At 40.5% G+C, this 17,273-nt stretch overlaps 1 protein-coding gene across 1 annotated transcript in view; it reads left to right on the top strand.

Moving 5' to 3' along the window:
* Positions 1-17,273, top strand: part of HERC2 (HECT and RLD domain containing E3 ubiquitin protein ligase 2) — a 439,756-nt gene that overhangs the window by 189,619 nt on the left and 232,864 nt on the right. The window contains exons 36-42 of the mRNA XM_006898588.1: positions 906-1,098; positions 3,638-3,820; positions 11,644-11,825; positions 12,291-12,438; positions 12,509-12,708; positions 12,937-13,170; positions 14,170-14,308. Of these exons, the coding sequence (XP_006898650.1) occupies positions 906-1,098; positions 3,638-3,820; positions 11,644-11,825; positions 12,291-12,438; positions 12,509-12,708; positions 12,937-13,170; positions 14,170-14,308 (1,279 nt within the window). The remainder of the gene's footprint in view (positions 1-905; positions 1,099-3,637; positions 3,821-11,643; positions 11,826-12,290; positions 12,439-12,508; positions 12,709-12,936; positions 13,171-14,169; positions 14,309-17,273) is intronic.

Raw genomic sequence — 17,273 nt, 5'->3', positions numbered from 1 at the left:
GGAACATGATTATTCTGTGTCCCAGATATGTTTGGTATGTGTATTTTTCTAAAGTTGGACAGATTTTCTTGTTATGTCTATGTTTCTCAACAGAACTGTTAATCATGGTCTTCTCCATTGCCCTCTTAGAATTTAAAGTATCCTTGCATCGACAATAGCATTTATAGAATGTATGTTCTATGATGAAAATGAGAGAGAGGTTCTGTTCTGTATCCAAGTTAGAAGATGTAGGAACTGGACATGTGTGTGATTTTAAATCCTTTTCAGTTCAGTGTAGGATGTGGAGTACCACGGAAAAGGCAGTTCTCACCCCACTGGAAGCACCATCTTCATTTGTGTAGAAAAGATTCCATTGGAGATGACTGTTTTTTTTACCTCTGTCTTCTTTTTTAAAATCCTAAGGAGTAGCAAGGATTTGAGCCCCTAAATGATGAAAACTGCTAGCTTGACTAATATTAAATAAATTGATATTGCACTTACCCAGTGATACCGCATAAAGGAGATCATGTGATGTTTCTAGAGGGTCACAACTTTGAATATCGTATAGAATACAATTCTACTATTACATATGTGGGATTGATATAAATCACAGTGAACTCATTGACAAATGAGAAGAAAGCAAAAGTTTCTAGTGACTTGTAAAAGGACAACAGTAAGTAATAAGTATCTGGGAAGAACAGAGCTTAAACAAGTTACTTCTTGTTATCAAATTTGAAGTGTGATGATCATAGGTAATGTATTTGCGTTCTGGTTGCATTAAAAGGAAGTGAATGTGCGGTGAACGAATTTCCTTTCCGGAGAGAATGGCCAATTGGAGACTTTCGTGGGATAGTTTCTGGTAGGGACACTGAAAAAGGTAGGCAATGAATGTTCCATCTGCACTCATCTTTACTTTGATTTCTCAGGATGGACCACCACCTGGCCTGGGTCGTGTGATTGGTGAGCTGGGAGAGGATGGCTGGATAAGGGTCCAGTGGGACACAGGCAGTACCAACTCATACAGAATGGGGAAGGAAGGAAAGTATGACCTCAGATTGGCAGAGCTTCAGGCTTCTGTCCAGCCCTTGGCAGAGGATTTGGACACTGAGGAAGACTCTGGTGGGTAACTCAAAGTGGCCTAGAGTTACTTCTTTTTGAATGCTGATGAGCTATCATTTCCACCTGGGAGGGCAAAGAAATATAGTAGTAGGACTTCTTTGCTGATAATGATTTTATAGATTTGGGCCCATCTTTTATCTGTACCTTTAAATAATAATCCCAGCAGATGCAGGTAAATAAACTGTCTTGGAAGTCAGTGATATAACTGGTATTTTGCTTCTCTAACTTGAGAATTCTGTCAGGTCCAGGTGGTCAGCTCCTTTCTTTATACTGCGAGCAGTTGGCCAAGAAGCTGTCCCAAATAGAGATTGGCACATGTTCAGTTTGACATTGTTCATTGACTACTTCCTTCTTATATACAGTCACTATCTGTCTCTTGCTTATTCTCTTGTTTTGCCTCCATTGTTCTAGACTCCCAGTGCCTCATAGAGTGTGAGTTGATGTTGTGTGTTGTCAAGTCAAAACCAATTCATAGCTGACACTTCCAGTGGGTTTTCAGAGGTAGTAATTTGCATGGGAGAAGATAACTCATTGTCTTACCTGTATTGTTCCAAACTTGATGCCTCACAGACTATGGGTTATTCAACACTTAATTGATTCAGAGTAGAGCTGAGATTTGGAAATGACTTTGGAAAGCACATCCACAGATTAGGAAGGAAGCTCTTATGACATTGTTTGCGGCTGAATCTTGTCAGTCTATGTTCTCTGTTGTTATTTATAAGGCCATGTTGGACCTCAGCACATAGATTTGGTTATTCATGGACTTCCAGCTAGAGCCTTTTTTATTACAGATTGAGCCCTTTTGCAGAAGAAGCTATGCTTGGGGCTGTGCTTCAGAGTGGGAATTCAGGCAGTTTTACCCTTAATAGCTGAGTCTTGCAGATTAAGCTCAGATCTCTCTTCAGTGTTCTTCTGGGAATTGTGCCTTCTTTTGTGTAAATTTAGGGCTATGAGTATGATATATGTGGTCCTGCAATCTTAAAATAGCTTCTGGTCCTACCTTTATTCTCATTTTATCTATTCTCTACTTGATATCAAGGACATGTCACTGCTCTTCTTGCCTTGTGTGAGAGAGAGACCATGACTCACGTTGCAATTCCAAACGTTAAGGGAATGACCATTACAAAATAGTACCTCAGTGTCTTATATCCCCATGTGTGAGAGTGTATAAATGCTTGGTTGTGAGATACTGAACCCTCACTCCCATGAGTGCATTGTGTTCTGTGCTCAGCTAGGCTGCTAGGTGAATTCATCCAAACAAACTTTTGACGTTTGATTGTTCTAATCATGTATGTGAGCTATCTCTGGAGGCCTAGTGGTAAAAAGCTGCATTGTAATCTTGAAAGCATGCAGTTTGAATCTGCCAGCTCCTCTGCAGGAGGATGGGCAGTCTTCTGCCATGCAGTTAACTGCCTCTGAAAACACACTGGAAGGTCAGCTTTGGGTTGATTCTGACTTGACCCAGTACAACAACAATCATGTGTGTAGTGTTTCTAATTAAATTAATTTCTGAAGTAATTTTAAGGCTGAAATTGTTTAAAAAAATTTAAACATTTACAAAGGAGATGGGAATAAGAGTGAATAAGCTTGTTGTTGTTGTTGTTGTTATGTGCCGTCGAGTCGTTTCCGACTCATAGCGACCCTATGCACAACAGCCCTAAACCCTGCTCTATCCTGCGCCAACCGCACCGCCTCTGACAAACCCATCCCGATTTCCCCAGTCACCGAATCAATCCATCTCATAGAGGGTCTTCCCCTCCTGCGCTGTCCCTCCACCCTCCCAAGCATGATGTCCCTCTCCAAGGACCCGTCCCTCCTGGCAACATGTCCAAAGTATGTCAGACGAAGCCCCAGAATCCTTGCCTCCAAGGAGCAGCTTGGTTTAATCCTCTCCAAGAGGAATCTGTTTGTTTTCCTGGCAGTCCAGGGTACATTCAGTACCCTTCTCCAGCACCACAGCTCAAAAGCATCCACTCTCCTTCTGTCCTCCCTAGTCATTGTCCAACTCTCTGATGCATAACAAGCGATTGCAAATACCATGGCCTGTATCAGGTGCACCTTAGTCTCCAGAGAGACACTGTTGCTCCTGAGTACTTTAGAGAGGTCCCTAACAGCAGACTTTCCCATCGCGATACACTTTTTGATTTCCTGACTGCTGGTGCCAAGGGTGTTGACTGTGGAGCCGAGCAAACTGAAGCTGTGAACAATCTCAATCTCTTCGTCATCCATCCTGACGCTGCCAATTGGTCCAGTGGTGAGAATCTTTGTCTTCTTGACAATGAGCCTCAGTCCATACTGAAGGCTGCAGTCCTTGACCCTTCGCAGCAAGTGCATGAGGTCCTCCTCAGTTTCAGCAAGCAGGGTTGTGTCATCTGCATAACGGAGATGAATAAGCTTAATGTTTCTTAAATCTACTGTTTTAAATATGTGCTGACCTAAGCAGTATTGAACAAGGAAATACTGTGAAATCCATTAAGATTTGTGTGAGACAGTTTCCCAGGTTTATTTTAAGCTATGATTTCTTTCAATTTTTTTAAAGAAACAGAACAGTTTGAAGGGATTATTCATCCCACGACAATGATACTTACAAGTACTATTAATTTGCTACAAACTCTCTGTCTGTCTGCTGGAGTACATGCTGAAGTTCTGCAGAGTGAAGCCACTAAGACTTTGTGTGGATTGCTCCGCATGCTAGTGGAAAGTGGGACAACCGAAAGAACAGGTATGTAATGATTTATTGTGAGCCACAAAAGTCAGTATTTGGGAACTATGATTTTGTTGCTAGTGGAAAGATGGGACAACAGACAAAACAGGTGTGTAATGATTCATTGTGAGCCACAAATGTCAGTAGTTGGGAACTGTAATTTTGTTGGTTTTAAGAGAATGTGTTTGAGTGTCTATGGGGTGAATGTATGACCGAGTGCCTGAATATTTGTATGTGAGTAAGTTACCAAAAGTATGTTAGGAATTTCTCGTGAATAATGTTTGAATGTCATTTTGTGGAGCATGCAGGAATGTGATTGGACATAATTTTATGGGGCATGCAGAGATAAGTATACATGCCCATGTGAGCGTGCTTGGACATCATTCTATGGGATGTGCAGGGGTATGTATGTGAACACATGTGTACATGCTTGGATGTCATTCTATGAAGTGTGCATGGGTGTGGGTGCATGCCATTGTGAGCGTTCTTGGACATAATTCTTTGGAGCATGCAGGTGTGTGTATGCATTTTTGTGAGCATCGTTGAACATAATTCTATGGGTTGTGCATACGGGCACATGTGAGTGTGCTTGGACATCATTTAATGGGGTGTGTGGGTGTGTATACATGCTCATGTGAGCATGCTTGGACTTCATTCTGTGGTGTATGTAGGGGTGTGTGTGCGCGTGCACTTGAGCATTTTTGGATATCATTTAATGGGATGTGCGGTGTGTATGTGCACGCACGCATGGATGCTTTTGAGCATGCTTGGACGTCATTCTATGGGGTGTGCGCATGTATGTGTGTACATGCACATGTGTGTGCTTGGATGTCATTCTATGGGGCATACAAGGGTGTGCGAGTGTGCCCATGTGAGTGTGTTAATATAGTAAACGTGTTGGTGAATGTGGTTGCATGTTTTAATGAGACAATGTATTAATATAGTCATGAGTTAATGTATAGATATATCTGTGACTGAATATATGAATCTGTTAAGATGCCTATGAAGGCCATTACTACACGAAAAGGTCCCACAAGAGTCCATAATTAAGGTTGCATAGTGGAATGTACTTGGGGTGGTGGGAGGGGTGTGGGGGGGATTGTGTACCAGGGAGGGAGTATTTCTTTTACCTTTGAAAGAGAGGAGCGAACTGGGGGGGTGGGGGGAAAGGGCTGGGCGGGTAGAGAAGTGCAGCAATGAATGAATGGAAATCCAAATTCTCTGTAAATGTTCATTAAAATTATAAAAAAAAAAGTGACAGAAAAAAAAAAAGAGCTTAGCCAGGACCACCTAAGTTAGTCTTCGTTTGCCAAATAATCTAATAAAATCACAGACGTGATATCATAATATGCGTAGTTGCCCTACGCTTGAGAGGAGGCCATACATAAAAGAGGCAGTCAGCTTAGGAGTCTGTAGACCCTAGCAGGTGTGTGTTTTCTGCTTGGTAACTCTTATAGCATTGGTGTTTATTTAAGCATGACTAATAAAACTTACATAAATGTGAAAAAAAAAAAAAAAAAAAGAAAAGGTCCCGATACCTGAGCACTCAAGATGTGTAACTTCACCCATGACCATGCAGAAAGGAATAATGAATGTGAAGGTCCTGGATTTTAAGCACTTCCTGCAGACTGTGGCCAAGAACAAAGACCGGGGCACCTATGAGGACTGTGTTGAAGGCCTTCAGGTGTTTGACAAAGATGGGAACAGCACTATGATGGGTGCTGTAATCCAGCCTGTCCTTGTCACACTGGGTGAGAAGATGACAGAGGAGGAAGTAGAGATGCTGGTGGTGGGGCATGAGGATAGCAGTGGTTGTATCAGTTAGGGATATCTTGTCTGTACAGTGCTGAATGGCTGAGAAATGGCCTTCCTGTATCCCCAGAACCCTACGCCTTCTCCGGTGTGAGACTGTACGTGAAGGCCTCCTCAGCTGGCACAGTACCTTTCCCATCTTGTATATATTGAATGTGCTTGTCAGCAGCATTCACCAAATAAACTTGCTGTCTATGCCCAGGGGGAAATAAAATGCACATGAGAAGAGAAATGCTCCAGATTAATTAGCTGTAAAATGCACATCAAACAACAATAAGATAGTATTTCACCCTGGAAACATTAAACAACAGGGGTGAAGAGATTGAATCTGTTACACTGCTAGTTAGGATGTAAAATTGAGCAACCACTATGGGTAGCAGTTTGATGCTTTCTTAGACTGTTGGAGATTGAAATAACCATTTTATATAGCAATCCCACTACTAAGCATATATTTCAAAGAAGTAGGAGTTGGGATATGTACAGATAGATGCATCCCTATGTACATTGCAACACCATTTACAGTAAGAAAGAGATGGAAACACCTAAATGTTCATTACCAGACCAATGCGTACAGTAACTATGACATATATATATATGTGATGGAATATTTTGCAACCCTAGAGAATGGTAATTCTTGAAACATTGAACAATTAGTGAATCTACAGGAAATGCTGCTGAATGACAAATTTTTGTGATGATGGTGATAATGTGCTCTCAAATCAGAACCAACTTAACCACTGACCCAATAGCAGGTTTTCAGAGACTGTAAATCCCACGGGAGAAGATTGCCCATCTTTGCCCTGAGGAGCAGCTGATGAATTCAAACCACCTATCTTTGTATTGGCAGTGCATCTTCTTACCTACTAGGCCACCAAGTTATTCACAAAGGGATAATTATATTATGAAAGCACAACTATAAAAAGCTACGTAGGGTTAATGAGGTGGGGGAAGTAAAAAAAAATATTTTGGTGAAAGAAGAACCAATACGTACAATACAGGACTGATCACATCTTTTAATTAATTACATCATCAGTCATTTGTAATTAATGTTATAAAACAAAATGAGAACCCAACAGAATTTATAAATTTTCTCTTAAAAATATAGCACGTTAATATGAGTGAGTAGTAGTGTATGTAAGTGAATGTGTAAGAACGTATGTTGTACATGTCTTGTGTGGAAAGGGGAAACTCCTTGGGAGTAGGAACGAGAATGAGTGGAGCTGAAACATGTGAGCTGATTGTTAGAGCCATGGGGTGAGGCACTTGGGAGGGGTCCAGGGAAGGAACATGTGATGAGATTCTCGCTTCACAGAGAGAGAAATAGCCACAGTAAAAACTTGGGAATCTGTAGGGTGCCGGGGGGTGTAGCAAACATGATATTTGATATTTTCCAGTCATGTTGAATTTTATAGCCAGATGATAAAAGCATGACCTTGAGTCTATTCCACCTGAATTTCAGAACCATCTCAGGTTTGAGGCCTTGAACACTAATGAGTCAAGACCGGATGAGTTTTGGGAGGATATCAAGGGTATCATCCAGGAAGAGTGCAAACAGTCATTATAAAGACAGAAGAGGGGGAAAAAAGACCAAAATGGATGTCAGAAGAGATTCTGAATATTGCTCTAGAGCGCCGAGAAGCTAAAGCAGAGGGAAGAAATCAAGACATTAAGGAGCTGAACAGAAGATTTCAAAAGGCAGTGTGGCAATACAAGGTTAAGTATTATTATGAAATGTGCAAAGAGCAGGAGTCAGAAAAATCAAAGGGGGCTGAACTCACTCAGCATTTCTTAAACTCAAGGAACTGAAAAAGAAATTCAAACCTCAAGTTGCAATACTTAAGGATTCTTTGGGCAGATTGTTAAATGATTCTGCAAGTATTAAAAGAAGATGGAAAGAGTATACAGAGTCATTATACCAAAATGAATTGGCACACACAGAAGAATTTAATGAAACAACATATGAGCAAGAACCTGTGGTGATGAAGAAGTTCAAACTGCTTTGAAAGGACTGGCTGAGAGTAAGGCCCCAGGAACTGATGCTATGCCAATTGACATGTTTCAACTAACAGATGCTGCCCTAGATGTGCTCACCAAGTTGTTCTAAGAAATTTGGAGAACAGCTACTTGGGCCAACTGACTGGAAGAGATCTATATTTGTTCCCAATTCAAAAAATGGTGATCCCACAGAGTGTGGAAATTATCGAACAGTATAATTAATATCACATACAAGCAAGATTCTGCTGATTATCCAAAAATGACTAACAGCAAATGAGCAGAGAACTACCAGAAGTGCAGTCTGGGTTTAGACAGCGTCTTGGTACTAGGGATATTGTAGCTAATATTAGATGGATCTTGGGTGAGAGCAGGAAGTACCAGAAGAATGTCTGTCTTTGTTTCATTGATTATGCAAAGGCATTGGACTGTGTGGATCACAACAAACTGTGGCTGACTCTGAGAAGAATGGGACTCCCAGAGAACTTGATTGTGCTAAGGCAAAACCTATACTTGGACCAGGAGACAGTCTTCAAAACAGAGCAAGGAAACACTACATGGTTCAAAATTGGGAATGGTGTATACCAGGGATGTGTACTATCTCTATTCCTTTTCAGTCTTTATGCAGAACAGATTGCCCAGGAGGCTGGGCTCCATGTGGAGAAATGTGGCATCAGGATTGGAGGAAGACTCATCAAAAATCACTATATGCAAGTTCAAGCTGAAGTTGAGGAAAATGAAATCAAATCCGCGGGAACCAAAATTTGACCTTAATTCTGTTCCACTCACATTTCAAAACCATCTCAGGAACAGGTTTGATTCCTTGAGCACCAATGAGCATAGACCAAAGGAGCTCTGGGACGATATAAAGAAAATAGCCCATGAAGAATGCAAAAGATCATTACAAAGGCTGAAGAAGAATACCAAGATAGATGTCAGATGATACTCTGAATATTGCATTAGAGCACCAAGAAAGAAAAGCTAAAGGTAGAAACCAAGGCACCAAAGAGCTGAAGAGAAAACTTCAAAGGGCAGCTTGGGATGACAAAGTAAGATACTATAATGAAATGTGCAGAGAGCTGGAGATAGAAAATCAAAGGGCCGAACACGCTCAGCGTTTCTTAAGCTGAAGGAATTGAAAAACAAATTCAAGCCACGGGTGGCAATATTTAAGGATACTTTGGGTAGAATGTTATACGATCCAGGAAGCGTTAAAAGAAGATGGAAGGAATACACAGAGTCACTATATCAGAAGGAATTGGCTGACATAGAAGAAGTTAATGAAATAACATGAGCAAGACCTGTGGTGATGGAGGAAGTTCACGTTGCTCTGAAGGAACTGGCAAAAAACAAGGCTCCAGGAGTTGATGGCATATCAATTGACCTATTTCAACAAACACGCTGCCCTGGATGTGCTCACTAAGTTGTGCCAAGAAATCTGGAGGACAGTCAGCTAGCCAACTGACTGGAAAAGAGCAATATTTGTTCCCATTCCAAAGAAAGGTGACCCAACAGTGTGGAAATTATTGAACAATATCATTGATAATCACATGCAAGCAAGATTCTGTTGAAAATTATCCAAAAACGATTGGAGCAATATGCCAATAGAGAACTGCCAGATGTGCAGGCTGGATTTAGAAGAGGTCGTGGTACTAGGGATATTATAGCTAATGTTAGATGGAACTGGCAGAAAGCAGAGAGTACCAGAGGACTGTCTGTCTGAACTTCATTGATTATGCAAAGGCTCTTGACTGTGTGGATCATAAAAAGCTATGGCTGACCCTGAGAAGAAGGGGAATCCCAGAATATTTGATGCTGCTTATGTGAAACTTATACTTGGACCAAGAGACAGTCGTCAGAACAGAGCAAGGAGACACTACATGGTTCAAAATCAAGAAGGGATGAGTTTTGTTTCCATACCCTTTCAATCTGTATGCAGAACAGATCGTCCGAGACTCTGGGCTGTATGAGGAGGAATGCGGGATTAGGATTGTTGGAAAAGTCATCAACAACCTGCGTTATGTAGATGACAGAACCCTGCTTTGCTTAAACTGCGGAGGACCTGAAGCTCTTGCTGCAGAATTCAGGGACTGCAGCCTTCAATATTAATTGAAACTCAACATCAAGAAAACAAAGATTCTTACCATTGAGCCAATTGGAAGCATCAGTATGGATCGTGAAGAGATTGAGATATAGTTAACAGTTTTAGTTTACAACATTCTTGGTAACAGCAGCCAGGAAATCAAGAGATTAATTGCATTGGGAAAGTCAACTGTCAGGGACCTCTCAAGAGTACTAAGGAGCACAATGTCAGGCTGGAGACTAAGGTGTGCCTGATCCAGACTTTAGTCTTGGCAATTATGTGCTGTGAATTGGAGAGTTGGACAGTGACTAGGGATGATAGAGAATTGATGCCTTTGAGCTGTGGTGCTGGAGAAGAGTGTTCAGTATACCATGGACTGCTAGGAGAACAAACAAGTTTGTTCTGGAGAGGCCGAAACCGGAGTTCTTCTTGGAGTCAAGGATTCTGAAGCTTCATCTGACGTACTTTGGTTATGTTGTAAGGAGGGACTGGTCTTTGGATAGGGACATCATGTTTGGGAGAGTGGAGGGATGGTGCAGGAGAGGATGACCGTCAATGAGATGGATCAAGTCTGTTATTGGGAAGGTGGGAATTAATGTATTTGAGATGGCAAGTTTGGCACAGAATAGAGCGGCATTAAGGACTCTTGTACATGAGTCGCAAGCGAATCAATGGCACATCATAACAACAACAGCAACAATTGTGTTGGGAACGTCTGCGGTTGAAGACCTCTCTAAAGTACTGAAGAGCAGTGATGTCGGTCTGGAGATTAAAGTGCGCCTGATACATACTATGGTTTTTGCAATCACTTGCTATGCATCAGAGAGCTGGACAATCACTAGGGATGATAGAAGGAGAATTGATGCCTTTGAGCTGTGGTGTTGGAGAATAATATTGAGTATACCATGGACAAAAAGGTTTGTCCTGGAGAAGGTGAAGACAGGCTGCCCTATGAAGGAAGGATTCTGAAGCTTCGTTTGACGTACTTTGGACATGTTGCAAGGCTGGACTCGCTAGTCCTTGGAGAGGGATGTCATGCTTGGGAGGGTGGAGGGACAGCACAAGAGAGGAATACCCTCGATGAGATGGATTGATTCCGTGACTGGGCTAATGGGTGTAGGTGTGTCAAAGACATTGAGATTGGCACAGGATAGGGCAGGGTTTAGGGCTGTTGTACATAGGGTCTCTATGAGTCACAGATGACTTGATAACATAACAATAACAACAACAACATAATTAGCTTAGTGACAGTTTCATCCTGCTAATGCAGGTTTTTTAAAATGGATTTAGACTTGTACGGTACAAATTAAGTATAAATAGAATACTAGAGAATATTTAAAACACGTGGGATTTTAAAAGATGCACATTCTTAGAAATAATTGCTATCTGAAATGTAAGTCATTTTCACATTGCCTAGAGACATTAAACCAAATCAACCTCAAATGATGGAGTTTATTTCCATTCTTTGCCACCCTGTTACACAGAATTAATTTGCCATCGTGTTCCCAAAGATATAAATCTTTACTGAACCAGATTGACTAATTTTTTCTGGTGGCTAATGTGTTCAAACTAACTAAATCCGTCAAACTGCTACACCAGTATGGCTCCTTTTAAAAGACATTAAGGAGATGAAAATTAATAGACTGTTTTCAGTGACCACGTGTTTTAACCCAAACCCCAAAACCCCCCTGACTTCACATTGATTCCCATTCATGCCTCCCCTCCATTGCTTCTGGATCATTTTCTTAAACAGTTTAAAAACCTTTAAAATACATGTGAGTAATATATATATAAGTTTTTCCTCTATTGATTTGTTAAAGATATTTGTATAAGTATTTGTAAAATACATACATACATATACATACTGTTGAAAAGAAAATAAGTAAATTGAAAGTAAAGCTGTTTCTGTATGTTTTTAAACATTGTACCATGTGATTCTTTTTCTTTTTTGTAGCTCTTCCAAACAAGCTAGTGTGCAAGGAACAGCACAGGAGCTGGTGCACACTCGGGTTTGTGCGGAGCATTGCTCTCATGCCGCAGATGTGTGGTGCCCTTAGCTCCCCGGCCTGGATCACCCTGCTCATAAAGATAGTAGAAGGACATGCGCCTTTCACAGCTGCATCGCTGCAGAGGCAGGTAACTGCACTCAGTGCTAGTGTTCAATGTGGCTGTGAGGACTGCATGAAGCCAAAGAGCATGTGTGCAGAATGCAGGCTTAGTGCAGTCGAGTGCCCCCTCAGTAATGAATCACAGGGAAGAGAGTAACTCTGAGTACACTTTCAGAGGAGTGAAACTGATGTAAAGACCTCAGAAGGAGGGTTTGGTATTGAGTGAGTGACAAATCATACCCACATATCTTATCTACTTCACCAGAGTTATGGTCTGATTGTCTGGAAAGAACGATTAATTCAAGAAATGAACACCTCCATCTGTCAGTCATTCAACTTGAATACAATTATTTAGTTGCAAAATGAAACCATGCTTTTTCCAAATGGTTAATTATCTTGCTGCAACAGAAAGACAATGTAAAATTCTGTAATTTCTTTATTGCCAGATAATGCTTTTCTTGAGTGCTTATTGTTTAAAATTTTCTTTGATTAGATCTTAGCTGTACATTTACTGCAAGCAGTACTTCCATCATGGGACAAGACGGAGAGGTCAAGGGACATGAAAAGCCTTGTGGAAAAGCTCTTTGGTTTCTTGGGCAGTTTGCTTACTACATGTTCTTCCGATATCCCATTGCTCAGAGGTAGGACCGCTTTCCTCCTTTGTGTCCTTGTGAAGGAAGAGTGTTTGTACAGTTTGTGTTTCTCTTGCAGAAACCACTCTGAGGAGGAAGAGAGCCCGCCCTCAGGCTTCCCTTACAGCCACTCACAGCAGCACTCTAGCAGAAGAGGTGGTGGTGCTGCTGAGGACATTGCACTCCTTGAGCCAGTGGAATGGACTTATAAACAAGTACATCAACTCTCAGCTCCACTCGATCACCTTCGGCTTGGCAGGAAAGCAGTCAGAAGGGGTAGTTTCCTCGTTTTCAAATAAGTTTGTTTTGTATATAGAATGATAATTTAAGTTTTAAATTATATTTTTGTTGTGTATTTTGTTCAAAGATAGATTTTTAGTTGTATTTTACTATAATTATTGAAGAAGTGTATGTAAAACTCAGTTTAGCCTAAATGTAAGTATTTATGTAAAAGCAAGGAATTACATGAATATCTCACTCAAGCTTTTTGTCTGCTGTGTGCTTTAGCTCTTACTGATGGAAGATCAGTTTCCCAATGCTGACAACCCTGAGATAGGAGGCCTCATGGCAGTATTGGCTGTCATTGGGGGGATCGATGGCCGCCTGCGTCTTGGAGGCCAAGTCACTCATGATGAGTTTGGAGAAGGCATTGTCACTCGCATCACTCCGAAGGGCAGAATCACTGTGCAGTTCACTGATATGCGAGCACGTCGAGTTTGTCCACTGAGCCAGCTCAAGGCGGTAGGTGGGATTTTTTTCTCTCTGAAGTAATTGAGAGAATTACATTGTTCTGTTGAATGGACAAAACAGCAAATATCTTGGAGAAAGTGTAATCTGGGTCCTTTATAGAGGCAAGAATGTTGAAATGTCATCCTATATACCTTGGGAGCGTTATCAGGAGCTTATCCATATCAGGAGGGACCAGTCCTTCGAAAAAAAACCGTCATTCTAGGAAAGAGAAGATGACCCTCAAGTAGATGGCTTGACACAGTGACTGTAATAATTTAGCAGAAATTATCAGGACGGCGCTGGCTATTATTATTCATAGAGTCACTGTCTACTCAAAGGCACCTAAGCACAAAAATAACATAAAATGATATTTTATTATAATAGGAGAATGTGCATATTGTACAAAATTTGAAACATACAAAATACATAAGAATAACCACCCACCCAGATACAGTTGTTATTGACATAGTGTTATTATGTGCCACTGAGTCGACAGCAATACAGAAGATTGGAACCTTGTCCTTTCATGCACCATCCTGATCTCTGATATGCTCCAGCCCATTATTAAAGTCACTGTCCATCCTGTTGAGGTTCTTCTCTTTCACGGACTCTGCATCTTTTGCATCATAGTGTCTTCAGAGATTGCTGCCTTCTCACAACATGCCCAAAAGCAGGGGAAATGAAGTTTCACCATTCTTGCCTCTAAGGAACATCCTAGTTGTACTCCCTCCATGAGATTTGTTTGTTTGACAGCCCTTGAAATAAATTAGAGTGTGTGTGTGTGTGTGTGTGTGTGTGTGTGTGATGGGGGGAATGTGTAGTTGTGATTCCATTTACTGTACATATAATTCTGTCTCTGTCTTAGGGGTCATCTTTATTTTTGCGAAGTGTATGGAAAAACAACTGCTGATATATGTGCCTTTTAGATCAAGACTCATGGTTATATAGTTTTCCCAATAATTTGTTTATGTTATTGATGACATTTAGAAGTGTTCTGTTCCATACCCTCAGATCCCAGCTGTGGCATTCAGTGTGACCAACCTGCCTTTCACAGAACCCATGCTTTCCATCTGGGCTCAGCTGGTGAACCTTGCAGGAAGCAAAATGGAAAAGCACAAAATAAAGAAATCACCTAAACAGACCTTTGCAGGTCAGTATGTGATCCTTCTGGTAAAACAGCTCCAAATTTAATGAGTACTCCTTTTTTATTAAAGCAAGTATGGATCACTGCCACTGCCGAGGTCTTTGGATTGAGATCGATTTACTACTTGAAGAGTTACGATTTGGAATATAGCATTGTCTTTGGTAATAAAAGTGAGCTCTTCCTCATCACTGTCATCTTAGAGCTTTGCTGCTTCTGAGCAGGCTTTAAAGAGGTATCTTGTTCCTATTAACCTACATGCTTTGGTCCTAAATCAGCCACTCTATTGAAGCTTAGCTTACTATATCTCACTCCTAGACTTTGTGAGCTCTTTTTATTGTCTCTCCTGTGTGTGATTTGTCTAATAATACTGTAGTAGTCTTCCTTCCTTTGGATCTGGAACATGGCTTTCTTTCTTTTTCTCTGCCTTAATATCACCTCTTGCTGCTTTGATAATTTCTTCTCCTTGGCCTGTTTCTTTTAAGTGCTTTTTATTGGTTTTCATTCAATACTTCCTTTATGTTATTTTTCATTCATATACATTATGTTTTACACAATCTTTCATTTACATTGTGTTTCATTCAATCATTCATAAAATTCTATTTTACATTTTTTTCTCAATTGGTTTGCTCACAAAGTTTATATATATTGTATTTCACACTATTCTTCATTTACTTTGTGTTTCATACTGTCATTCTCTTGTATTATGTTTTATAAAATCAATCATCATTGGATCTTGCCTGTCATTACCCTGTCTTTTTGCATTGACCTTTTCTCATTTGCTTCTCCCTCATCGCTCCACCCACCAAACTGTTCAGCCCTATGGTTTCACCCATACCTATCCTCACCCCTCTTCTTCCGGCCCTGCTACCCGTAGAGTTCCTGCACATATTTTACTAGTTATCCTTCTATTTTTAAAATAAATGTTTTCTGGAGTATTTATCCTTATGAGACTGTGTTAGTTTACTCAGGATAATGCTCTTCAGCCTCTCTCTCCCAAGTTAGGTAATATTTTTCAAAATTGTTGCTCCTGAGTGCTTCATAGTATTCCATTGTATGAATGTACTACAATTTCTCAATCCAGTCAGTTGTGGTTGGATATGTGGGCTATTCCCATGTTCTTGCATTGCTGAATAATGAACATTGGGGCACAAGCCTCCATTTGTGTCTCAGTTCTAATTTCTTTGTGGTTGGTATATTCTAGTAGTGAAATAGCTGGCTCATGTGTTTAACATTTTTGAGAAAACGCCAAACTGTCTTCTGGAGTTGTTGTACCATTTTACAGTCTCTCCAAGTGTATGAGAGTTCCCACATTTCCACATTTATTACTTGCTGCCATACTAAAGTTAGCCACTGCTGCTGGAGTAAAATGGTATCTTATTGTAGTTTAGATTTGCATTTCTCTTATTGCTAGTTATTTTTAACATTTCTTCATGTGTCTATTGACCTCCTGATTGTATTCCTCTGTGAAAAGTCTTTCCATGTCTTTTGCACTTTTTGTAATTGGATTATCAGTATTTTTCTTCTGTAGGCCTGGGAGTATTCTGTACAGTTTTGTCTGAAATGGTATGGCCAAATATTCCCAGTTGGTAGGCTTTCTTTTCATTCCGTTGGAAAATGTTTTTGATGAGCACAGAGATTTAATCTTTAGAAGATCACACTCATCAATTTTATCCTCTTGAGATTGTGTATTTCTGGCAGTCTCTTTATATCACACATTAGGCCTTCTAAGCTTGATTTCAGTTTGTCTCCTATGAACTTTATGTTTTTGGGCTTTACTCCCAAGTCTCTGATCCTCCTTGAGTTGATTTTTGTGTATGATGTGAGATGTGGATCCTGTTGGAGCTTTCTGCAGGTAGCAGTCAAGTTTTTCCAGCACCATTTACTGAAGAGGTTGTCCTTTCCCAACTTGATAGGTTTTATTATCCTTTTTGTATATCATTTGACCATAGATAGATAGATCCATTTCTGGGTTCTTGATTCTTTTCAGTTTTTCTATGTGCCTTTTATTGTACCACTACCATGCTGTTTTGGTTACTACTGCTCTATAGTAGGTTTTGAGGTCAGAGAATGCTGTGCTTCAATTTTGTGTTTCAGAAGTGCTTTGCTTTTTCAGGGTCTCTTTCCTCTCTAAATAAACTTGACAGTTGCCCTTTTCTTCTCCTTGTAAAAAGAGTATATTATCTGTATTGGGATTACGTTGAACAGGTAGATTGCTTCTGGTAGGATTGCCATTTTCACAAAATCGGTCTTCCTGTCCATGAACAGGGCACATTTTCCCATTTATGTAGGTATTTTATTATGTCTCACAGAACACAATAAAGTTCTGCAGTTTTCTTTGTACAGGTATTTTGTGTCTTTAGTTGGGTTCACTCCCCTGTATCTCAGTTTGTGGTTGTCTGCTGTAAATGGTACTGCTTTCTTGGTTTCCTCCTCTGAGTTCTCCTTGTTATTGTAGAGAAATCCTACTGATTTTTGGATATTGATCTTGTGTCCTGCAACCCTCCACTACCTCTACTTTTGTTAAGTCCTTGAGATTTTCTGTGTAGAGCGACAATTGAACCATCTCTTTGTCCTTGGCTTTTTTTATACTTTAGGAATATTTGTGATTTTATCTATTACTTCTGGCTTATTCTGCCTAGTCTTGATTTATCTCACCCACATAGGTAGTAGCTATCATAGCTGTTATGATGTTGACCAGTCTGACTCTCCAGTTCATATCTTTCATTGTGTATCAGACACACATAATAACTAAGCTGTGCCTGATCTGGGATATAGTCTTTGTAATTACGTGCTATGCATCAGAGAGTTGGACAGTAACTAGGGATGATAGAAAGAGAATTGATGCCTTTGAGCTGTGGTGCTGGAGAAGAGTGTTGAATATACCATGGACTGCTTGCTAGGAGAACAAACAGGTTTGTCCTGGAGAGGGTGAAGCCAGAATGCTCCTTGGAGTCAAGGATTCTGAAGCTTC

The sequence above is a fragment of the Elephantulus edwardii genome, unplaced genomic scaffold, assembly GCF_000299155.1.
Source record: "Elephantulus edwardii isolate Elephantulus edwardi_28Jun2011 unplaced genomic scaffold, EleEdw1.0 scaffold00234, whole genome shotgun sequence".
Taxonomy (NCBI): Eukaryota; Metazoa; Chordata; class Mammalia; order Macroscelidea; family Macroscelididae; genus Elephantulus; species Elephantulus edwardii.
Note: the sequence above shows the minus strand (reverse complement) of the source record. Positions and strands in the feature narration are given on the sequence as shown.